Consider the following 26,160-nt stretch of genomic DNA (forward strand, 5'->3'; position numbering starts at 1 on the left):
CTAAGAAGGAACCCGGCAACTTCCCTGGAGTGTAACATGTGCTCGAATATCCTCAGAATGACCACTAATGATCTTGTTGTGCGAGATCATGAAGAGTGATATGTTGCAAACCAAGTTTTGGCACCGCTCTAAATGTCGCCGCTTCCCCCGGGGAGCCTGAATCCAGGCCAATGTGGCTGAGTACTTTCAAAATGACCACCAATGGTCATATTTTGCAAAATCATAAAGTTTGATTACTCGCAAGCCAGGTTTTGATACCGTCCTAATTCTGGCAATTTCCCGGACCGCCAATTCCGCCAATGGTCTTGTTTCGCAAAATCATGATGCTTGATATGTCGCAAGCCAGGTTTTGGTACCTTTCTAACTCTGGTCACTCTCCCATGGAGGAACCTGAATCCCGGAAGGTCACCAGGAGTGGTCAATGTGGCCGAGTACCCTCAAAATGACCACCAATGGTCTTCTTTTTTGAAATCATGAAGGCTGATATGTCGCAAGCCAGGTTTTGGCATCGTTCTAAATGAGGCCACTTCCTCCGGGGAACCTGGATCCAGGAACGCCACCAGAACTGACCAATGTGAATGAGTACCCTCAGAATGACCACCAATGGTCTTGTTTTATAAAATCATGATGCTTGATATGTCTCAGGCCAGGTTTTGGTACCGTTCTAAATCTGGTCACTCCCCTCGGAGAAACCTGGATCCCGGAAGGTCACCAGGAGTGGCAAATGTGGCCGAGTACCCTCAAGAATGACCACCAATATTCTTCTTTTTCGAAATTATGAAGGTTGGTATGTCACAATTCAGGTTTTGGCACCATTCTAAATGTGGCCACTTCACACAGGGGACCTGAATCCACTGGCCAATGTAGCTGAGTACTCTTAAAATGACCACTAATGCAAAATCATGAAGTTTGAAATGTCGCAAGCCAGGTTTTGGAACCGTTCTAAATCTGGTCACTTTCATTACTTTCATTACGTTGACGACTTTCTGGTCAGTGTGGAGACGGTAGAAGCAGCGATAAAGCTCATAGAGGAGGTGAAAGAAGTGCATTCCAAGGCTCGGATGGAGATTCGGAACCTTTCGTAGAATTCTGTCGAAGTACACGAGCGTGTAGGAGAAATCAGCAAATTTAAGCAGAAGTCTCTTAACCTGGATTTGACTGTTGAGAGAGTATTTGGCATGGTATGAAGGCCAACAGTGTCAGGTCAGGATGCACCCACAAAACGCCATGTCCTATGGACGATCATGTCTCTGTTTGATCCGTTCACGGGAAGATACTCATGCAGCGAATTTGGTGGACTGGATCGAATTGGGACGAAATGATCCGCGGTGAAATACTGGAATACTGGCGCAAGTGGATCGGAATGCTTGTGAAGATAAATGAAGTCCATGACCATTCGCAAATTCATGTCTTGAGTTGCAAGCAGCTTTATTCGGGTCCCGACTGCTGTCAGACTCGACAAGCGTGGTTGAAGTTCAAGACTCGACGATATCATCAGCTCGTCGGCTTCACTTACCTTAAGCTATTTTTTAGCTGAAGAAGCATAATTTTGCCTGAATAAGCTCTGATTCTGCCTTCAATGTTTGTTGGGTTACCAATCAGGCTAAGGCCTTGTTGTCCTCTGCTGTCCGAAGAAGTCGTCTCCACTCTGAGCATAGTCCAGGTCTCGTGGCCGTAGAGGACCACTGATCTAATCAGCGTCTTGTAGCCAGTCAACTTCACGCGGCGGCGAATTTTATTCGACCGGAGCGTCCTCCGGAGTCCAAAGTAGGCACGATTACCTGCTATAATGCGTCTTTGAATTTTTCTGCTGGTATCATTTTCGGCGGTCACCAGTGAGCCCAAATACACGAACTCATCGACCACCTCGATTTCGTCACCGTCAATCTGAGCTCGGGGTGGGAGGCTAAAATTGTCTTCCCGAGAACCTCTTCCTTTCATGTATTTTGTCTTTGATGCGTTGATGGCAAGTCCAATCCACCTAGCTTCAGCCTTGAGTCCGCCATCGTCTCAAAGTTCCGTGCCATGATGTCAATGTCATCGGCGAAGCCAAGAAGCTGGATGGACTTCATGAAGATCGTGCCACTCGTGTCTATCCCAGCTCTTCTGATCACACCTTCCAACGCGATGTTGAATAGCAGACACGAAAGTCCATCACCTTGCCGTAACCCCCTTCGAGATTCAAAGGGACTCGAGAGTGTCCCCGATACTCGAACAACGCACATCACTCGATCGATCGTCGCCTTGACCAAAAATCTGCCATAGCTGATCTCGATCGATTGTGGCGTATGTGGATTTGAAATCGATGAACAAATGATGTGTGGGCACGTTGTATTCGCGGCATTTCTGCAGAGCCTGCCAAATCGCGAAAATTTGGTACGTGGTAGTGCGGGCACCCATGAATCCCGCCTGTTATTACCCCAAAAACTCTCTTGCAAATGGTGACAGGCGGCGGCATAGAATTTGGGAGAGTACCTTGTAGGCGGCGCTAAGCAGTGTGATTGCGCGGTAGTTTTTGTAGATTGGACATACGACACCTTCCATCCACTCTTCCGGTAATATCTCCTCCTCCCAAATCTTTTTAATTACCCAGTTCAGCACTATAGCTAGTGCTTCACCACCGTATTTTAATAGCTCACTTAGTAGTTGATCTACACCAGTTGCTTTGTTGTTCTTCAGCCGACCGATCTCCTCCTCAACTTCTTGAAGATCAGGGGCCGGTAGCCTGTCGTGTTTTGCGCGTGCTCCAAGGTCTGTTGCCGTGCCACCTTCGTTTTCTGTTGCTTCACCGTTGAGGTGCTCGTCATAGTACTGCTTCGGCTTCAGGGTAGGAGAAATTCTGAGCATGACTACCGTTGATGATTGTGGAAATGTTCAGTCGAAGGTGAGAGTAGCGGATCAAGCGATGAAGTGGATAGAAGGACCTAGTTTCAAACCTGACTAGTAGGTGGTTTTGTAGGGCCGGCCTTCCTTAAGAAACCGGACGAGATCTGGCGAAAGGAAAATTCGGAGGAGTTTTCGACGGCAGCGGAATTGCGAGCTGTCTTTGTAAATCATCGAGTCATTCCGCAACCGATCATAGATGTTCAAACATTGTCCATCGATTATTCAAGTGGTTGAGGCTTCAGCTGTGAGGTTCCAGTTCTGAACGTTGAGGGTCCACTTACGCTAAGAGAGCAGCAGACGGCCGAAATCCTGATCTTGCAGTAGGTGCAGAAGCAAGAATATCCGGATGAATACGTCGCGATTAGCTACAACAATGTGAACCGGGACGGGGAACCGAAACTGATCGCTAGATCGAGTGCATTGTAACATGTTGAGTCCGATGCTGGATGACGATAGAGTTCCTCGGCTGAATAGCCGTATTGCAGCTGCGATGGTAAAGAAGAACAAGAGGTTTCCAATCTTCCTCCCCAAAGGGTGATCGGGTGACGGAATTGCTCGTAGAAAGTTAACATTGCAAGTTTTATGGAGGTTTTAAAGCATGCTACAAGTCTAAATCATGGTCTACAGAACCCTTATAAAACCGAAATTGTTACTAGGGATGTTCGTTTTCTACATGGAAACCACGAAACAGCAGTCAACGAGATAAGACCGTGGTTCCGAATTCCCCAGCTTCGATCGGTGGTTGCGAAGGTAGTCAAGCATTGTCGTGTTCAGAAGGCACCGATGCGGCCATCCACGCACACTGGGGTGGACTACTTCGGTCCCGTCATCGTAAAGCAAGACCACAGCTTGGTCAAGCGTTATGTGCATCTCGAGATCGTCCACAGCCTGTCCAGCCAGTCGTGTGTGATGGCCATTAGAAGGTTCGTGGTGTGCTGGGGATCACCAGCAACGATCTGCTCAGAGAACAGAACCATCTTCGTAGGGGCGAGCAACGTGCTGAAGCAGCAGCTCAAGTTGGAAGCAGCAGGTCAAAGTCAATGAGTACGAGATGGCTATTCAATCCATCCCTAGCGTCCCACATGGAAGCTGGCAATGGCGGCTAGGTCCTAGAAATCTTCGCGTTTAAAGCTGAGTCGATAGTTAACTCGAGACCCTATCCTACATCCCTTTGGATCATGCGCATCAAGAGGCTATCACACCGAACCACTTCTTGCTCAACGGAACACAAGGTATCAACCAACCCAACCGGGTTCTGATGTAAGACTATTGAACTCTGCGGGACAGTTGGAAGTGTGCGCAGTACCTAGTTGATAAGATCTGGAGTCGATGCCAACCGGTGAAACCTTTGAAGCCCGATGACTTAGTGGTCGTGGTCTACGAAGGCAAGTGCAACGGTTGGCTGCGAGGGCAGATTCAGGATGTCGGATCTGGAAAGAATGGGAAAGTTCGAAGAGCTGTGGTGCATAGTTCGAGGGGAATGGTGAGCCGACTAGCAACCAAGTTAGCGTTGCTACACGTTCACGGAACATCTGGAAAACCGGAAGAGGATTGTTCGAGCGAATTGAACTTACACGGGCGGGGGAATGTTGGGCAGTCTCACGGTTACCAAGTGAGTGCTGGTTACGCCTTATACGTTGACGGTCGATTATCGGCTGTCATGTTGTCATAACTGTCATGCTGTGGAGAACTATTTATTTAAATATCGTAAGGGCTCCAAACCTGGACACCTTAATAAGTCTTAATCATTCTGATATTTTTCAATGAAAATAGCATAAACATACACTCCCGATCATAAGTTTAAGGACACCCCCAAAAAAACATGACAAATTTGTTATGTTCATATCTCTGTCATGTTACGTCCAATTTTCGTTCTCTTTAGATCATTTGAAAGGTATTGAATGGAACTTTCCTCGTAGGTAAATTGTTTAATATAATTTCCAAATTTTGTGTGCTAAAAGTTTACCCAAAGTTACAATATTTTTCAAAATTTACTCTGAAGAATCGTGACTGATTTTCTCAGAATTGGGTTGGTCAAATTTTGAAATAAAAGTAGTAGTAGAACACTTATGCTATACCATTCATACCATTCAAATAACCTTTGGAGATCGAAAATTGAACGTAAAATGAGAGATCATTGAACAAAACATATATGCATGGTTTTTTTTTGGGTGTCCTTAAACTTATGATCGGTAGTGCAGCTTACGATGATTTTTTTTAATTTAAGTGGCCGAAACGAGTTAAATGGAATTTCAATAATCATCAAAAAAAAAAAATAAAACTTAATCTCTCCCTGTTTACAAGAGGCATACCATATCTGTTCCAGGATGCGACTGCTCCAAAATAAACATCAAGAGCTTCAGCACGTACCCATGACAAAACCATTGCTGTGATATTTTCCCTGCGACTGGTCCTATTTCCCCGAGGAAATCGTCCCATGACCATTTCCGCCTATCCCAGACCAACTTTGAATAATTTCAATTTACAACCGTACCGTCGTATAACACACCCAGAAAACGGTCCCTATTCTGCGAGTGACATTTCCGAAAAGGAAAAAAAAACTCTCATGCTTTGCCATTTGACGTCGACGACATACTCATTTCCTTCAGAAGTGTGATTTCGGCCCGACGATAAGATGCGCATAACGATCCTAATAAATGAGCTGGGCTATAAAAATTCCCATCAAGAACGCCGTCGTCGGCTCCAGCACCCCCCCCCCCCCAACCACCGAATGTTAACAAGACGAGACGAGTATTTATGCTGGTTTTGGGTAGGTATGGGTTCACATGGTGGGAATCCTACACTCGCAGCGTGTGTCATTTTGTGAGTGTCTTCTAGACAAACGACGAAAGCAAAAATCGCTCTTACCAAATTTAATGTCAAACTCAATGCCGAAGCGGAAGTGTGAGCAAAGTCGAAGAAGACGAAGAGTCGTTGGCATGCTCTGAAAAGGAAAAATAAATATCCTCTCTCCCATATTGTTGAACATAAATTCTTCGATAAACAACTTGGCGCCCCCATTCATCTAGATCACGATCTACGCGCGAATAGAAGGAGGGGAGGAGATGTGTATACTCGGGATGCGCGACAAAAGCGTCACTTTTCTAACGGTGTAGAAAGCTTTTGGTGTGGGGTCCCTGGGGGGGATGGATCTACATACATACGAATAAAGCGACGTGCAGCTTTGGGGGAACATATGAATGAGCAAACCGGATTACGCTTAAAGGGCTCTGCTTAAAGATTACAGAAATTTTCCTGTTAATCGCGTCAGGTTACAAAAAATAGTTATTCGAATTTTGCTGATCATTCGAAACATCGATGAAAATAAAATCCAGCTTCCTTCGCAAGTCATACGCATTCGCATATAGAGACATAAAAAGGGCTATCCCCGACGTCGTCATCGAAAAAAAAAAACCGTTTAGTTTAACGCTTTGTCGAGACGGTCGGTCGGTCCGGGTCGGTTGGATCAACGCTTTGGTCCTTATCCTGGCATGGTTTTCGGTCTGGACTGAACTGGGAGGTCGTAAAAATCTGCAGAAGATCCATAAAAAATGTAACCCCTCGATTTATCGCGGATTTTTATTTGCTCAACAAATGTCACCACCACCGGCGGAACGGGGCGGACAAAAAGGAGGGACGAATTAGTCAATGGGGGCAGTCAGTGGAGTGATTGTACGGCGGTACATTTCCTGTTGTGCTGTGTTAGTACGTCGTCGGAGCCGTGGAGAACGTAGAATGGCTGATTCATCAAAGATTTAGCACACGACTGGTGAAAGAGTGTTATTTTATTCCTGTGTTGAGAGATGGTGGTTTTTGGCGAAGAATTGACGATGTCGTCCGTGAAAAAGTCAGGGTTAAATTGGGTGACCACATAGAAGTCATTAGTGTATTTTCATGTCAAATAGGAAATCGGTTGGATATCACTCTCTTCGATTTTAATGAAACTTTGCTCATATGTTGGTTGGTACCTTAGATCCCAGTACAAAATTATTTTTTTTTTCAAAAAATCATAGCTCCAAAATGGTGTAATTATTTAAAATACGTCTGAGACGTAAAGGTTATTGAATGAACTTGTGTCAGGCCTTATCATTTTCAATTTTTTTCCTTGATTTATTTTCCATCGATCTTATTTTTTCTACGCCAGGGAGTCAGCCCCACACCTGGACCCTACCTATCGACCCATCAACTCATGAACCGGGGACCAACGGCTTTACTTCCCTTGTAATCAGAGATGTTATGCCTCAGAACATCCCGGCGGCGCCGACTGGGATTCAACGCTGTACTGTAGGCCTTACTGGGGTGAGAGGTATCTTCAATTTATTAGTTTTTGAAAACAAAAAAAAAATCTAAAAGGTTAGATCTCTACAAAAAGATGTTCGACTGTCAACCAATATTCGAGTTGGTAAGAAATCCGTCTTGGACAACATTAACTTGTTTCTTTTCGGCTGAGGTTAAAACAGAAGGGATTCTGACAGTCGCTGTGTCTGAGGATGATTCTATTGTTATATAATATACAATCTTGATAAATACATTTTGTAGCTGGACATCGTGACCAACATTCGAAAGAGGCCTTAAATAGAGGTAATATAAAATTCCATATTTTTGAAATTCTCAATGAACTAAGAATAAATGTTCATACGAACTATTTCATTAAAGGTCTACGTAGTGGTAGTGGTAGCATGTGAGTTTTTCGTGGTCGCGTTTCAATGAAGTTTTTTGGCTTGTAATACCTCCTCAAGCAACGTTTCTCTTCGATATTCTGACTCGTTATGCGAAGACATGCCTGAATAGTGTGGAGTTCAAGAACATTATCTACGCTAGTGAAATTAAAACGTATTTCTAAATGTGCCTATTCAGTATACTTCATATTGGCTCTGTACCGTAATTGTGTTCATCTGCTACCTCATTCTACATACACACTACCTTGAACACTCACTGGATGAACACAAACAGAGCAGTGACTCGTGCTGTTACTACAAAGATGAGTAAATCTACGCTCGCTTTGTCAACCGGTTCCAAAAGTGACAACCAAAACAAAAAACGATCGAGGGAAGACTTGGATAAGACCGAAGAACAAGACGAAACCTTCGACAATCTGTTGGTGCGAATAAAACAGATGATCGATGATGGAAACACGAAAATCGAACAGAAGATCGAGTCAAGCAATAAAGCCGTTGTTTGTGAAATTGCTACACTGCGTGAAGAGGTGCACCAACTGAAGGCCGACTACGCCCGTGATTTAAATCGGCTAAACGAATCTCATGCAAAAACGGAATTGGATGTGCTGAAAAACAAGGATGCTGTTAACAGATTGCCGAAATCAAACGATCTTATTTTGACTGGAGTACCCTACAGCCCCATGGAGAACACTGGTGCTCTAATTCAGAAAGTTGCAGCTGCGCTTGAATACAGTGATACGAATGCCCCAGTTGTTTATACCAAACGATTGGCTCGAACACCTATTGTTGCGGGTGAAACACCACCGATTTTGATCCAGTTTGCCTTCAGAGCATTCAGGGATGAATTTTTCCATCGCTATTTCGCTAGGAAGAATTTGAGCTTGACTCAGTTTGGATACGACGTTGACAGACGCATCTACATAAATGAGAATCTCACCGAATCAGCTCGTTACATCAAAGGGACTGCTCTTAAGCTGAAACGTTCTGGGAAGATTCATCATGTTTTCTCCAAGGATGGGATCATTTTTGTGAAGCCGACTGAAGACGTTCCAGCTCTGCCGATTTACTACGTGGACCAGTTGGCGGAGTACGGATCGATCAAACATCAACATCATTAAAGCCGTCTATACCAAACCCTTTCCTACGAATTTCATTTATTCCTTCATTGATATTTCCATGACTCCGTTCCTACAATTATCCTTGATATCTTCCCTCCTCAAAGTCACAACATCATTAAAGCCGTTTATACCAAACCCTTTCCTACGAATTTCATTTATTCCTTCATTGATTTTTCCATGACTCCGTTCCTACAATTATCCTTGATGTCTTTCCTCCTAAAAGTCAGACATCGTTGGACCTCGGATAAATCTTCATCATGGGCGTTGTTTATAACTGATGCTGTTGCTGTTGTTGCTGTTGCTGCCGTTGTTCCCGTTGTCTCACTCCATCACCATAGTCACCGCCGAAGCAGACATTGTTGCGTTTTATCGACTTCAATTGAGTGAGCGATCGTACATCACATTATCAGATGAGTAGAATATTAACGAAAACGATAGAAATGTATGTTGTTTTGTTCTTTGACTCGATGCTCTTTCCATTCCCTTCCTTCAATCTACTTTTCCGGTTCATGCTCTCACTGTTGATCATGTTTCTGTTTCTCGATGTCGGTTAATCAGATTAATATTGCACGGACAGGACAAGGTATTGCTGATATCCCACGAGCTGTTATGAATGTGGCCCTACTGGATGATTGCTTGAACGTATGTCATATGAATGTGCAAAGTTTGTGTGCTCGTCAATTAAGCAAATTCAACGAATTTAAGCATTGTTTTGCTAGTAGCAAAGTTGATATCATTTGCGTATCTGAAACCTGGTTAAATGAAAGTATTCACGATAATTTAATTGCCGTGGATGGTTACCGAGTTTTAAGGAACGATCGCAAGTACAGCAGAGGGGGGGGGGGGCATTTGTATTTATCACAAACTAGATCTTGATTGCAGAGTTATTGCTGTCTCTGATTCTCTAACGGAATTGGAAGACTGTAATCGAACCGAATATATGTTTATTGAAGTTCGAGTAAACAATAAATTATTTCTCCTCGGTGCTATTTATTCGAGTTGACTGCTCTAGTTTGCTAGATCAAAAGCTTTCCGAACTGTCACTTAATTATTCGAATGTTATTTTGATTGGAGATTTCAACATTGATGTGAGTAAAACCAGCGTTAGAACTTCACGCTTTTGCAGTGTTCTGGAAAATTTTGGATTAAACATTGTCAACAATGAACCAACGCACTTTTACTCTGGTGGAAGTTCACTGATTGATTTACTGATAACTAACGATACTGATTTTGTTCTAAATTTCAATCAAGTTGCTGCTCCTGGTTTTTCTCAACACGATATAATTTTTTCATCACTTAATATATCTCGTAGAAAGTTGGATCTCCCTAAGTTATTTAGGGCTTATAATCGTATTGACTATCCTCTACTACAAAGTACGTTGACAAATTTTGATTGGTCCCCGTTATATAGTATTAGTGATTCTGACTTGGCACTCGAGTTCTTCAATGCACACATAGTTGATCTTTTCGAAAATTTCGTTCCTCTGCGATCTGTGCGGTCCAATCCCAATGCGATGTGGTTCAACAATGATATATTGAATGCAATGATTGCGAGAGACATTGCATATCGACTTTGGATATCAAGTAGAATTGAATCTTATCATATTCAGTTTAGAAGACTTCGTAATCGGGATACCAGTCTGATAAATAAGGCTAAATCAAATTTTTTGAGCAGTGGCTTGGAAGCTGCTAACTCTAGTAAAGAGCTGTGGAAAAACTTAAACATTTGAATGTTGCCAGAAACTCTAATAGCAGTGTGAAGATTCATAATACTAGTGATGAAGTTAATGCCTTTTTTTGTGAAAATTTTACGATAGATCCTGAATTACCGACGATACCACCACTGAATCCTGAAGGTTTCCGTTTTTCTCCTTGCACTGATTTGGAAATTTTGTCTGCAATTTTATCAATTTCATCCAACGCGATTGGTATGGATGGTGTTCCTTTAAAGTTCATCAAATTGATTTTACCCTTCGTAATAACTCCGATTTCCTACCTGTTCAACTTGTTCATTTCGACCGCTAGATTTCCTCGTGCATGGAAAACCGCAAAAGTTATTCCAATTCGGAAAAAGCCTGCAGGCACTAGCTTGAATAACCTTCGCCCAATCAGTATCCTATGTTCATTATCTAAAGCCTTTGAAAAGATTCTTAAATCTCAGATTCAAGAGTATATTAACCGATTTAACTTACTCAGCCCTTACCAATCAGGTTTTAGGTCAGGGCACAGCACAACTTCATCACTTCTTAAGGTTCATGATGATATCCATAAATTAATTGATAAAAAAGGAGTTGCTTTATTACTTTTGATTGATTTCTCTAAAGCTTTTGACAGGGTCTCACACGTCAAACTACTGAAGAAATTATCACACCAGTTCGGATTCTGTCGTGAAGCTGTTTCTTTGATCAATTCGTATTTAAGTGCTCGCACTCAAGTGGTGGATATTGAAGGTAATCTTTCGGCTCCCATTAATATATTATCAGGTGTACCCCAAGGGTCAGTATTGGGTCCTTTTTTATTTTCATTATTCATCAATGACCTTCCGTCAGTATTGCAAGTCTGTTTGATCCACATGTTTGCGGATGATGTTCAATTATACCTCTGTTCAATTGATGCATCTGTAGAAGAAATGGCTCGTCTAATCAATAATGATTTGAAGTGTGTATCGCTATGGTCTTCAAGAAATCTGTTTCCGATAAATTCATCTAAAACAAAAGCGATGTTTATTTCCAGACGGCAGACACGCATTGAGTTACCAAATCTTTTTTAAAAATAATGATATTATTGACTTTGTTAACAAGGCTTCTAATCTCGGTATAATATTACAAAATGATTTAGAATGGGATTCTCAAGTAAATTCCCAATGTGGAAAGATTTATGCTGGATTACGACATTTAAGGCTAACGGCTGCTATGTTATCGGTATCAACCAAAATCAAGCTTTTCAGCTCTCTTTTGAAACCACATTTTTCGTATGGACTTGAACTGATTTTAAATGCTTCTGCTAATGCTTTGGATCGTTTAAGAGTTGCCTTAAATCACTGCGTACGTTGGGTTTTCAATTTGTCAAGATACGCTAGAGTAACACACTTACAACGGCAGCTTTTGGGCTGCCCATTTTATGAATTCTTTAAACTGAGAAGCTGTGCTACCTTATTCAAAATTATACATCATGGCCCAAACTATCTTCATGAAAAATTACAACCATTCAGAAGCGCTCGAGTAAGACACTTCGTAGTACCGCAGCATAACTCCTCTCATTACGGTAGTACCTTTTTTGTTCGTGCAATTATACTATGGAATCAGCTTCCTACTTACATTCAATCTATACAATCAGCTGCAGGATTCTACAGTGAGAGTTTGAACTGGTTCAGTGGAGGGAATTGAATGGAATGGAATGAGCAAAGGGTTGAGGTTTGGAATAGCATATATTTAAAAGTAGTTTTGTATTATATTAAGTTATGTTTTGAACCTTTTTGTTATATTAGCAACGCATCCAGGATTCAGGGAGCTGAAATATTGCTGTATAACCAAAACGTTGGAGATATGAATGACGGACGGTCTATAGCACTGATTGCTCTCGAGCTACTAGCCCCAAAGCTTCCGGCGGTGGTGTCTTGTTAGCAGTTCGTTCTACTTTTAACTCTCGGTTACTTCCTCCACCTAATAGTTTAGGTGTCGAACAGGTGTGGGTGGCTGTTACCCTACCGTTGAAAGTGGTCTTCATTTGCGTGTTGTATTTACCCCCGGATCGACTTGGCGATTCTGAGTTGATCGATCAACACATTGAATCACTTTTTTTGGGTTGTATCCAAGATGAATGCGACTGACGAAATCCTTGTTGTTGGTGATTTCAATCTTGCTTCAGTCAACTGGTCATCGAATGAAACAGGGTTCTTTCATCCTCGCTCTAATGGCTCATACATTACACCTCTAGTAGCATCTCTCCTAGATTGCTACAATACTGCTGATCTTCTGCAACGGAACGGGATCTCCAATGAAAATCATAGACTGCTTGATCTATGTTTCCTTAGCCGTGAACTCGCCTCTAATTGCTCGGTTCAAGAGGCACCCGAACCACTAGTTAAACGTTGTAGACACCATTCACCTCTGCAGTTATCATTACACTTATATCAGGCCTGCACTTTTCGGGTAACCGTGGACAGCGTATCGTATGACTACCGTAGGACTGACTTCGAGGGAATGGCAACCTTTTTCGAAAACATCAGCTGGGACGATGAACTCCAAGAGCGTGACGCGAATGCTGCCTCTTCTATTTTCTCGAATATTGTCGTGTATGCGATCGATCAGTTTGTACCCACGACAACTCCACCCATATCTAGTAACCCTCCTTGGACCAACCACCGAATCAAGCGACTGAAGTCATCCAAACGAGCTGCCTTGAAGACATTTTGTAAACTCCGAACTGATGCATCGAAGAGGCAGTAAAACCAACCGGTGGAAACTAACGATTTTAAATTGGCTCACTACTTGACTAGCCTATTGGTCCCAAGCAAATCGATTAACGGTCCCCATTATAGTCGAAATTCTAGTACTACACTATGTTTGTTTTGATTCGTTATGAAAGTTTGACAGATAAAATGAGGGGTTCGTGGATTTTTCTATGTTTCGAGGGGTTCATCGATTAGCTTGGGACCGAAGAGAGTACCAGAGCTGAGCCAAAAATTTTACCACGTTTCTTCGGGACCTTCTGGTCTTAGAGTTACCTCTATGGTACAACCTCGTTAACAAACAGTATAAGCGGCTTAACAAACAGCTTTATCAAGCCCATCAGCGCCATCTACAAACTAAACTCAAAGCAAATCCCAAGAGCTTCAGGAATCATGTGAACGTTCAACGGAAGGAATCGGGCTTACCTTCTATCATGTACAATACAGAAACGGAGGGAATCGCTGACCTGTTCATGTCACAATTCAACAGTGTCTTCATCAAAGAAAATTTACCTAACGAGCACATCGTAGCCGCCGTAAGTGATGTTCCCGTACTTTCTGCTGTTGGGCCGCATCTGCCTATCTCGACTAATGATGTTCGTAGAGCAGGCCTTCGTTTGAAAAATTCTTTCAGCACTGGCCCTGACGGAATCCCTTCCGCGGTTGTTAAGAACTTTATTGGAGTGCTGGCCGCACCTTTAGCATCCATCTTCAACCTCTCTTTGGATTCTGGGATCTTTCCCGACTGTTGGAAGGATTCTTTTGTTTTCCCTGTCTTCAGTCGGTGTCCAACTACCGTGGTATCGTTGCTTTATGTGCAGTCTCAAAACTTTTTGAACTATTGGTGCTAGATTATTTAAAACACACATGCTCTAGTTACATCGCGACTGAACAACACGGTTTTATGCCGAAGAGGTCGACCGCTACAAATCTCGTTCAATACACATCATCAATCATACGCGAGATGGAAAGAGGTCATCAAGTGGATGCTATCTACATAGATCTTTCTGCTGCTTTTGATAAAATCAATCACGAGATTGCAGTGGCCAAACTAGAGCGACTTGGTTTCCGCGGTTCCCTTCTTGATTGGCTTCGCTCATACCTCACCGGTCGACATATGTCAGTGAAGATTGGAGATCATTTTTCTCAACCGTTCGCTGTTTCTTCTGGTGTACCTCAAGGCAGTCATCTGGGACCGTTCATATTTTTATTGTATCTGAATGACGTTCACTTTTCGATCCGTTGCCGGAAGCTGTCGATTTCAAACTATACTTTTTCATCAAAGATCGAAGTGATGCATCCAGGAAAATAATCACCTATCTGTTATGCTTACAGCCTGCAGGAGCATATATTAAGCCGTGAATATCTCCCGTTTTAGGCTTAAGAATCTGTTTTATAATGTACTTTTAACTTCCTGACGGTTTCTGTTTTGTGTATTTAAATTAAGTTAATTATGTTATCATTAATATCTTTTTATATGTTTCGGACTAAGTTCAAGCAAATGTATCTGTAGGATTCCATGTTATCTGTTGGTACTGAAATGATGAGGTTTTGCGCTCACTAGTATGGGCTATTCCCTCGAAATAAATAAATAAATAAATAAATAAACACATAAATAAATAAAAAAAAACATGAAAACACTTTTGAAAGTAAATATATACCTTGTTTGGAACTTTTACTTTAAAATTTTCTTGTTAATTAACTATAAAATCAATTAAAAAACTCTGTTATTTCTCTCTCACGAGTTTAATTTTTGTGCATGCCATGTATTTAGATGACACTCGATTTGTGATTTCCCTCTCAAAGACTTCAGAATAGAGTATCTGACACTGCAAAACATGTCTGGTACTCTGCATAAAAAATACTTATTTTTTCATAAAAACGTTGGGAAATCCTGGTAGGGGCGGGGATTGGAAAGTATTTTTTGAGCGGAATATGCAAAAAAGGTGGGACTTTGGATGTTAATCTAACTGGAAAATGGAAATAGTACGACGACAGTTCTTATCTTAAATCTCATCCCACATCTGCCCGATATCATTCGACTCTCCGCAAATAAGAGAGCGACAAATGTATAGAAAATCGTCAGTCAGATCTTTTATCTCTCTCTCACACACCAATGCAAATCCCAGCCCGATTACATCCCGGACGTGCCAGTGTGAATTATGCTTAACAAGCCAACCATTCGATGCGAGAATAGTTAATCTGCACGACGGCAGAGAGAGGGAAAATTTCACCTTTTACCGCGGGCGATGTTGCTGCTACTGCTTGCTGATGTACCTTGATCCGTTCACCACGCCGTCCGAAGCGATAATGAGCGGAAGTACGATGGCAGTGCTCTTTTATAACTTTACAGGTTCAAGCAGACCGAAGCGCAGCCAAGTGGTACTCGATTATGACAACTGGGTTTGGGGAAAAGCTTTTTATAGTGAAAAGAGGGATGACATTAACGCTTTTTATTTGTACATTTTTCAAAAGTCTTCTATGGTAAATTAAAAAGAATTAATTTTAGCAGATTTATAGAGTAATTTTCTATCCATTGGCGTACTTTGATTTCAATTTCATCTATAAATGACAAAGTTATAAGCGCTCTAAACCTAACACCTTTTCGTGACGGTTGCAATTTAGATTTTCGAGTTACCCCCTGAACGTAACCGTAAGAGCACCCGCACCAATGCGTTGCTAAAGCTATTTTAGCAACCTCCACCAGTGGGTTGACAAATATAGCAGCGCGATAGTAACCGGCCCAAGCGTTGCTATCTATGAAATGTTTGTTTTGTTTTTCATTTGAACGTTGTGATATATGAATAAATTTGGATTGGAAGACCCGGAATATCCGCAAATGTGGAAAATTTGTTAAAAAAGGATCTAGACTTTTTTAATCAACTTATTGTTATGCTGCATGATGAATTTAGATTTGAAACCAGTATGTGCACTCTGGTGGCCATGGAACGGTCCTTCAAAAAATCCGGAACATCCGTAAAGAGGACCAATTCGCAGAAAAGGTCCTAGAGCTCAGTATTTTTTCAATCACTTATTTTGATGCTACATTAATGAATATTCTTGGTACTACCCTGAACTAAATGTAACCAACAGGTGGAAACTAACGATTTTAAATTGGCCCACTACTTGACTAGCCTATTGGTCCCAAGCAAATCGATTAACGTACCCCATTCAAGTTAAAATTCTAGTACTACACAATGTTTGTTTTGATTCGCTATGAAAGTTTGACAGATAAAATGAGGGGTTCGTGAAATTTTCCTATGTTTCGAGGGGTGCATCGATTAGCTTATGACCGAAGATAGTACCAGAGCTGAGGCAAAAAGTTGAGCACGTTTCTTCGGGACCTACTAGTCTTAGAGTTACCTCTATGATAGAACTGTCAAACAAATTCTCGAAGTTTTTCTGCATTTTATTGAATCGACCCAGCACAGTGTGCCAAAAACACAGTAGGGCACACCATGGCTCACTCATTGGCACTGTTTGGCACCCATGTTACTTATTTTTCGTGATCTCCGAAGTAACTGGCATAACTGCATTATTGCAGCGCATGCGCATGAGGATGTGTCAACATTTGATTAAACAATTTTCGGTATCCTCAACAAATAATTTCGCCGGAGCCTCCAACTCACCCTTCTGCTATGATCCGCAACATCACGACGACGACCAGGTGGATTTAATATGAATCTTTGAAAGCCAACGCAGGAGTACATAAACTGCCACGGAATTGAGAAGTTTATGCCCTTCTGTATTGACATCCAGATATTTCACGGATTTTGAAACAAAAACATTCACTAACATTGCCTGTTGTAGAGCTCCAAGCATAGATACGCTATCCGGCACATCAACCGGCTGAAGGAAGCATTTAACGTTCAACGTGGATTGATTTAAATAGAATCACTGCTGCTCCATTTAACATTTTAACCTCAGTCCCCGAATAAAAATCATTGAAAATGAATCCAAAAAATATATTAATTAAATAGGAGTAAATCTTTTTTTTTAAATTGTCTGACTTATTCGACATTGGACATGCTCATCCTCATCTTCACCATCGACATCATCCAATATCGAAAGGCTGTGCGACGACGTGGACAGTCCCGTCTGGCTGGAGCAGAAATTTGCATCTACGTAGCACTTCTACGGTTTGATTTCGTAACGATTTTGGGAAAATTTAACTGTAACGAATTGATTTCCTGTGTCATCCATTCCACCTCCAGTAGCTCCTGGATGGTGATCCGAGTTTTGGGATTCTTGCCTACGGATTTCTTCAACGTCCACAAGAACCCACATTTCCAGTTCAGGGCAGAAGTAGCGGTTGTCTACCAACACTTCTGGACTGCAGAAAGAAAAAAAGTTGCCCTTCCTGTACGAACGTCGCCGATCCGAAGTCAATCAGCTTGATATGGAAATGGTGATCGATGATAACGTCCTCATCTTTGATGTCCCAGTGCAGAATGTTCAATGAGTGCATTCCCAATGTTCCTCACCGTAAATATCTCTGAAATTCCCTAAAGCTCTTTAGTTTAACTTCTTTGAGGTACTTGGAAGTTCTTTAAAATGTCACCACATCTCTGAAATTATTTGGACTTCCCTAAAGTTCTCTGGATATCCCTGAATTTCTCAAATTGTCTTAAAAGTTCCTGCAGTTTCCTGAAGCTTTTGGGACCACTTTAAAAATCCTGAAGTTTGCCTGAAGTTCACAAAAATTTCCAGAAATTTTGCGGAACTTTCCTTTTGTTCCCGCAGTTTGCCTATTTATCAAGGTTCCTGAAATTCTCAGTACTTCTTTTCATTCCTCAGACCCTCCTGAAGATCTCTATTGTTTCCTGAAGTTTACGGAGCTTCCCTTATGTTTCCCTGGTGATGTTCCTGGAATTGTTCAGAAAATAATGGAACTAGAAGAATTTCCCTTTAAACATGGATCTTCTGTGTAGCTTTCTTCATGTTTTTAAGTTCATTCCCTGAATTTTTTTATTATCCTTAAATTTTCTGAACTTCTTGATGGTTTCCTCTGTTTTACTGAAATAAATGGATCTGCCATAAAGTTCTCGAAACGAGCCTAAAGTTTTAGGGACGTCCCTCATGTTCTCACAGTTTTCCTGATATTCATAGAACTGCCCTAACATTTTCAGAACTTACCCGAAGTTCACGTAACTTACTCATAGGTATTTAAGCTTAAATTTTCCTGAATATAGTGGAACTGCCCTGAAGCTCTTGATCTTCGCTGGAGCGGTCGAAACTTACTCTTAAAGATCTTTTAACTTCCACACATTTCTATCAATCAGAACTTCTTAAAGGTTTAAATTTTTCTGATGTTAAAAGATCTACCGTATTAAATTCGACCAACCGAGCTTGATACATTCTCAAGCTAAAATATGTAATCTAGCAATCCAGATGGGCATCCGAAAATGCCTTTATACATTTTGGTGCGCAACTTTTATAAGATGAGCATTTCGATCATTTTTACGAATTGACCACTTTTTTTGATGTTCTGGATCTCCCAGAGGACAGTTTAGTGACCACCAGTGTGCGCATGCTGGTCCCAGATTCAAATTCATTCATGTAGCATCACAACAAGTGATTAAAAAAAATCACTGGGCTATTCGGATCTTCCGGAGGACCGTTTCTTGAGTACCTGGGTCTGTAGTTGGATCTTAACCTTTAATCTTCAGTCTTCGTGGTTAGGTATATCAATATTGTCGAAAAAACAATCACGAAACTCTGTGATCAATTTCAGTTCGAAGTTCGACGATAAGTTTAGCAACTATCGGTGCGAAAGCCGAAAATGTTAATTCACAATCGTGATAGCAACGACCGGTGCGTATACAAGTTGCTAACTAAAATAGAAATGGCTAAAGTTGTCAAACTAGCAGCCCGAATAGCAACACATTGGTGCGGATGCTCTAAGACGTAGTCTACCTAAACTAAAAACCATAGCTAAGTTGGCTACGATTGAGTCACGCATTGTTTTGTTTATCAATTGGAAATCCACCAAAGCAGTCTGAAAGTGACTGCGATTTGTCTTCGCCAGGTCTTAAACATGCAAAGGACTTCGACAAGGCGATGGTCTTTCTAGTCTCTTCTTCAACATTGCAGTAGAAGGTGTAGGGAAGCGTGCGGGCTATACAATGAGGGATATGATTTTCTATAAATCCAGTGAATTAATTTGCTTCGCTGATGACACAGACATTGCTGGAACGTTAGTAACAAAGCTTACGAGTATACCTTCTTAAATCTTAGGATTACATCAAGATGCGAACTATCAGGACCGATTTGAATTTAAAATATTGGCTTTTATTTTTCGAAATAATTTTCCCTTCGTGCCTCGGATTCATCCCTGGTCCAGCAGTCGTAAAACGCACCCAGCCGAATTTTATTGCCCGATCATAAGCCGTTCAATTTTTCCGTCACGTTTTAACGACACTTTGATAAATTAAAACGTGGTGACACACTTTTCCGCGTTTTTGTTCTACGAAGTCCCAAGTCGACCGGATATTTTTTGTTGTTGTTGCTGAATTCGGAAGCCAACAATATCGTTTGCCCCAATCGTATTGCAGACTCCTCGCTTCGTTTGAAAAGGAATAAAATCAGTTCCACTTACCTTTCATCTGCATTGAGGAAATGCTTCGGGAAGGTTATATTTTCCGGACTAATCACTGGATAGCTGCCAGCTTTCAGGTGTAACGTAATGTCGTTCGGTTGACACACACGTTCTGTTTTGGGAAGAAGAAGGAGAAGCATATATAAGAAGACAAAGAGAAATTGACCACTTTATTGTTGCGGGGCAATCGGAGGAAAACAGCAAAAAGCACTGGATGGGTGGTGGTGTGTCTGTGTATGTGTGAGAGACTGTTTGGAGTGAGATATCTATTGATTTGTGTGGAAGGAGGGAGGAGAAAATTTAAATTTCATCTCGATTGGTACGGCAATGGGAACTGTGCGTGAAATGGTAAGCACTAAAGGGGAACGATTTATGCTGACAGGTTTAATCTTGGCTATAAATCGACTCTGACTCTGTCTCTTGTTCGGGTGGTTTCAAGGAAAAGGCGGTATGTTTTTTTTCTAATCAAAGCAAAAGTTTATGGAATTTGATTTTATCAATATTTCAACAGAAGAAGAATACTTACGAAAGGCACTTTTAGATTCCTCGTATGCCTTAAAACTAAAGAAGGCGGTACGGGTGTCGGTCGGTATACGGAAATGTAGAATCGAAACGTCCTTGTAGGCAGTATACTTGAGCAAAGTATTGGATGGCAATCGTTCCAGCGGGATCTGTCCTTCGAAGCCATTCAGTGTGCTGGCATTTTGGTTGGACGATGCAGAAGATGTAGAAGAAGGGTAAGAGGTGTTGCTACTGCTACTGGTGGAACTGGGACTGCTGGTACTTCCTGCAGGACCTCCCGAAGTCGTCGAGTAGCTGTTGGTCGACTCGTCATAAACGGGACCAGTCCTTTCACTACTACTGCTACTACTAATACTACTACTACTACTGGTACCACTGGTGCTAATGCTAACATCGATATTCTTCAGCAACCCTTCCGGAGCACCAGCACCAGCAGCACTACCCACTTTGGGCAGTATAAAATTGCAATCTGTTTGATTTATTTCTACAATTATTAAAAACAGAGCACCAACTATCAGAACATAACTACTGCCGCTACCACTGCTGCTACTGCTGATTCTGGAACACATCGCCGGTATTGATTTGATTCGGATTGCAAACATGGGAAACCGCAAGGGTCTGCCACCTCCAAGCCCTCGATTCCTCGATTCCCGTTCACTCTGCACCTTTCAAACTCACAGGGGATCACTTTTCGTTAGGTTACGGTTGTTGTTGTTGTTGTTGCTGTTGGTGGTGGTGGGGGTTTGCTGCTTTCTGATTCACTGAACTGCATAGAGCTTTCAATGTTGTTACCACCAATCGGAGCATCTATGTAGGTGAACTTCTATGTGCTATTTCTGCCACAGCGTTCAGCTTCAATAGTCAGGATAAAATTTATGCATTTAATAACGGTTCGGGTTTTGGCCTAGGTCTGCAATCTGAGTGCCAGGGCAATTATTTTCATTCCTCCTGTTTTTTTTTTTTCACCGGTATCTGAAATGTAGATGAAGCAGAACGGATGAAAGAGGTTAGGATTAGATAGAACGGTAGGGAGGTTACATTCATCAATTATTTAATATAAAAGTGTAATCTGTGGGCAGGTTACACGAGATTGCGGGAAGCATTGGTGAGTGCAGCAGGGCAAATGGGTTTCTTCCTTTGGTGCTGCTAATGGATGACGGTATGGCAATGTTGGATTATGGGTTGGATTTGGGGTTTATGCTGACCCGAGATGGTAGAAACCGTTATCAGTTCGTTGGACTAAATTAAGATATGTGCGAGCCAATATGGTGCAATTCACATTTAAATTGTGTTCTCGGTAAGGTTGGAACACTCATTTCAGATAGAAAAATGTTTTTCCGTATTATGTAATTATCAGATGTTATTATCATATTTTTATTAGTAAGATACAAGAAGGTGTTGCAAGGTATGTGTTTGATGCATTAAACCTGTTAATTTCGCTTCCTGAGAGTCGTAATCAGTGATTTAATAAATTTTCACTCACTTACTCAGCGATCATACAATCGCTGATTGTGACTCTTTGAAAGCAAAATTGACAGGTTTTATGTGTCAAATGCATACGTTGCAACCTCTTTTAGTAATTTACTAGTAAAACATGTGATCATAACCAGGGCCCCACAAAGTCACTTTCAATCGAAAATCGTCAAGCGACGATGAAGCTGTCAATCATCACTTTCAATTGAAAGTCATTCTGTCTTCTCTTCGACCAGATCCCCGTCAACATCAACAGAACCACACCAGTTTTTATGCTGTTTGTTTTAGCTTGAACTAGTCTTCATTTCTTCTTTCATTGTCAAATGAACTGTTCGATCCAAATTCGTGCAGTTTTTATGACTTTTGTTGATTGTTCACTCGGTTTATTTAAGCGTATGCGCATAGATCTGTGCACGTGGATGTCAAATTTATCATTGTCGGGTGGTTTGTTTACCCATCAATATGGGTATTTTTTATTCGGGGTGACGTTTAGAGATCGAAAATTGATATCCGACGCCATTTTGAAATCGAAGATGGCGGCTTCCGATTTACGAAAAAGTGGAAATACAATCAAATACACATCAATATTGGTGTTTTTGCAATCGGTATGAAGTCTACAGATCGAAAATTGATATGCGACGCCATTTCGAAATCCATGATGGCGACTTCCGATTTCAGATTAAGTGGGAAATACTGTTAAATACCCATCCATATAGGTATTTTTGGAATCGGGATGGCGTCTAGAGGCCGGAAAACGATAGCCGACGCCATTTTTAAATCCAATATGGCGGCTTCCTATTTCAGAAAAAATGGGAAATGCTAATGTCGTCTCATCAATATGGATACTTTTGGAATCGAGGTGACGTCTGGAGATTGTAAATCAATATCCGACGCCATTTTGAAATCCATGATGGCGGCTTCCGGTTTGAGAAAAAGTTGTAAATTCTATCAAATACAAATGGTTTTTTTAAAGAATCAGGGTAACATCTAGAAACCGGAAATCGATATCCGACACACTTAATCTAGCTCGGTAAAATCTCCAACAGCCGATTACTTCGGCATTCACTTTTGCTGATATCTCTGCAAAATATCTGTTTGTTAGCTGATATCTCAGCAAAATGTTATTTGTTAGCTTAGACTCAGCAATTGTTTGACTGAATCTCAGCAAAATAAATTGCAGAATTACTCGGCTGTTGGAATCTCGACGAAAAAATTTAAGTGTGTACACACTTAATCTAGCTCGGTAAAATCTAACAGCCGATTACATCGGCATTTACTTTTGCTGATATCTCTGCAAAATATCTGTTTGTTAGCTGATATTTCAGCAAAAAGTTATTTGTTAGCTGAGTCTCGGCACTTGTTTTTCTGAATCTCAGGAAAACAAATTGCAGAACTGCTCGGCTGTTGGTATCTCGGCGAAAAATTTTAAGTGTGGACGCCATTTTGTAATCCAAGCGGTGGCGGCTTCCGTGTCACGCCGTCTTTAAATCCAAGATGGCGGCTTTGGTACAGAAAAACTGTGAAATACTGTCAAATATCGATCAATGTGGGTTTTTTGGAAATTCAAGATGGTGGCTTCCGATTTCAGAAGAAGTGTCAAATAGCCTACAAATGGCATTGAATATATTTGACACTTCTTGTGAAACCCGATGGCTGCCATATTGGATTCCAAAATGGCATCGTATGTCGATTTTCGGCATTCACACGTTGTCCCCATTATGAAAATATCCCTATTGTAGTGTATTTGACACTTTCTGAACCCTGATGGCCGCCATAATGGATTCCAAAGTGATATCTGATATCGATTTTTGGCATCTAAGCGTTGTCCCTGCTCCGAAAATAACCATATTGTAGGGTATTTGACACTTTTTCTGAAGCTCTATGGCCGCCATATTGGAGTCCAACATAGCATCGGATATCGATTTTCGGCAGCCACGCGTTGTCTCCGTTCCGAAAATACCCGGGTATCTTAGGGTATTTGACACGTTTTATGAAACTTGATGACCACCATCTTGGATTCCAAAATGGCGTCGAATATCGATTGTCGGCATCCCTGTTCCGAAAATACCCATATTGTAGGTTAGTTGACATTTTCTGAATACTAATGGCCGCCATATTGGATTCCAAAATAGCGTCGGATATCGATTTTTGGCATCTACGCGTTGTTCCCGTTCCGAAAATAATCATATCTTAGGGTATTTGACACTTCATAAAACCAATGGCCACTATCTTGAGTTCCAAAATGGCGTCGAATATCGTTTTTCAGCATCTACGCGGCATCCCCGTTCCGAAAATACCCTATTGTAGGGTATTTGACACTTTTTCTGAAACCCGATGGCCGCCATTTTGGATTCCAAAATAACGTCGAATATCGATTTTCGGCACCTTCGCGTCGTCCCCGTTCCAAAAATACCCGTATTGTTGGGTATTTGAGGCTTTCCCTGACCCCGATGACTGCCATCTTGGACACCAGAATGGTCTCGTTAATTTAATTTTCGTTTAATATAAAATAATATATTATTACTACATATAATCCGAATGCCATCCCTATCGGCAATCGATATTGTGCGGATACTATCCGGACACTATATTATGATGCCTGCGTCGTCAGGTCGTGAAAAGTCGAATGAGACTCGAATTGAAGTGAAAGTGGAAAAAACGAAGGAAGCAGTTTTCGAGTCATTCATTGAGTCAATTGAAATAAGTCTTTGCTTCAAATGAAATGAACTGAAGCACTTGACGAACAAAACAAGTGATAGTCCAGTCATGTTTGAAAAGAGGAATGTTCATCGTGACTCGATAATAAGAAACACGATGACTTACACGAACATTATATTGCTCGAAATGAACCGATTATGCGGAGGGTTAATTTTCTTTTCTTTGTTTCGAAAATGTAGAATCCTGATCATAAAACCTTGGTTTCACAATTCCAATAATAAAGGCAGCGTTTTTAATGCGTCCGGACAATTTCCACTAATTTCAGGAAAATTACAGGAACTGTATAGAAGTTCTGACAACTTCAAGGAACTCAATAAATCAGCAGGGAAGTTAATAGATCTTTAGATCAATTTCGAAATCATCTGTGATGATCCAAGAGCTGAAGATAATATCCGAAATATTTAGAGAACTTTCCAAAAACTCTGGACAGTCCAGAACTTTGAGGAAGTTCAAAGATCTTTAAGGGTAAGTTCAAAAATCTTCAGTGCAGTTCCTTAAAGTTATGAAAAAGTTCGTGAACTTAAATGAAGAACATAGATCTTCAGGAAAGTTCTATTAACCTCAGAAAACTTCTGGTAGGTTTAAAGATCTTTATGAAAGTTCAAAGTACTTCGGGTAAGTTCTGATAACTTCAGGGTATTTCCACGAAAATCCGTAACATTTTAAAAACTTGAGGGAAGGGCAAAATGTCACAATTTTGGATCCGTTCAATTAACTCCAAAAACATTGCAGGAACTATACAGGTGTTCTAAGAACAAAGTCAAGGAAACTTCAAAGAAGTTGGGAGTCCCATGAACACCAGGTAATTTGCGGGACCTTTAATGAAGTTATGAGATCTTATGGTAAATTTTGAAAATCTTATGTTCGATCCATTAACAGGTGAAACATTGCGGGAACCTTCAAGAAGCTCTGAAAAATTCATCCAGGCTAGTTCCGAGAACTTCAAGAACGTCCATGGAAGTTTTAAGATCTTTTAGAGTAAGTTCCGATACACGAAAACCACTGCAATTTATTACATACAATGTTAGTTGCATTTCCTATCATTCTCCGCAGCGATTACCACAGAGAATGATACAAGTTGACCATGCAGACGATGCAATATACCAGCAAGCTTTTTATTTATAACATTGTAGAACCACGCACACACTTGCCTCGATTCTCTCCAATTCCCGTTCAGCAGAAAAAGCATACGAAATCAAATTATCGTACCATTCTTATACCGTGCCGATTCAAATTTCGGACACTTAAACTCGAATTTCGGACACTTTTAAAAGTTGATTATCTCGGTCGAATATGATCCACATGTCTTGTAAATTTTAAATTTTGTTGACTAGTGCCCTCCACGATCATCTAACATTATTACTTTGTTTCTAACTGGATGTAATATTTAATTAAAAATGAAAGTGTCCGAAATTTGAATCGTCCGAAATTTGAATCGGAACGGTAAGTTTTTATCCTTTTCATATTCCGAAGCATGGAGAGAGTCGTGAAGAAAGCACAGGTCTGCTAATCGTAAAGTTCGATTTATATAGTTGAAGATGCTTAACGTCTGATATCAGACTTAAAGAGGTCATTTTATACGATACATGAGGATATAAAAGTATAGAATTGATAGTTCCTTTAGAGTACGGTAATGTGAAAAATGTATATGTAGAGTAGAAAGCGAGCAAAGGTCAATTTTGAGTAAGGCACAAATCGGGTTGATCATTTCCTTTA

The 26,160-nt window shown here is 41.1% G+C and overlaps 1 protein-coding gene across 3 annotated transcripts in view; it reads right to left on the bottom strand.

Annotated features, from left to right (window-relative positions):
* LOC135701628 (uncharacterized) overlaps positions 1 to 26,160 on the bottom strand; it is a 326,533-nt gene that overhangs the window by 36,196 nt on the left and 264,177 nt on the right. For all 3 annotated transcript variants that reach the window (XM_065222475.1, XM_065222474.1, XM_065222476.1), the window contains 2 exons: positions 20,258 to 21,225; positions 19,732 to 19,843 (listed from right to left, as the gene is read on the bottom strand). In XM_065222475.1, the coding sequence (XP_065078547.1) occupies positions 19,732 to 19,843; positions 20,258 to 20,855 (710 nt within the window). In that variant the 5' untranslated portion in view covers positions 20,856 to 21,225. The remainder of the gene's footprint in view (positions 1 to 19,731; positions 19,844 to 20,257; positions 21,226 to 26,160) is intronic.

This window comes from Ochlerotatus camptorhynchus, unplaced genomic scaffold (assembly GCF_037179485.1).
Source record: "Ochlerotatus camptorhynchus isolate MF236.1 unplaced genomic scaffold, CSIRO-AGI_Acam_v1.1 ptg000170l, whole genome shotgun sequence".
In the NCBI taxonomy this organism is placed as follows: domain Eukaryota; kingdom Metazoa; phylum Arthropoda; class Insecta; order Diptera; family Culicidae; genus Ochlerotatus; species Ochlerotatus camptorhynchus.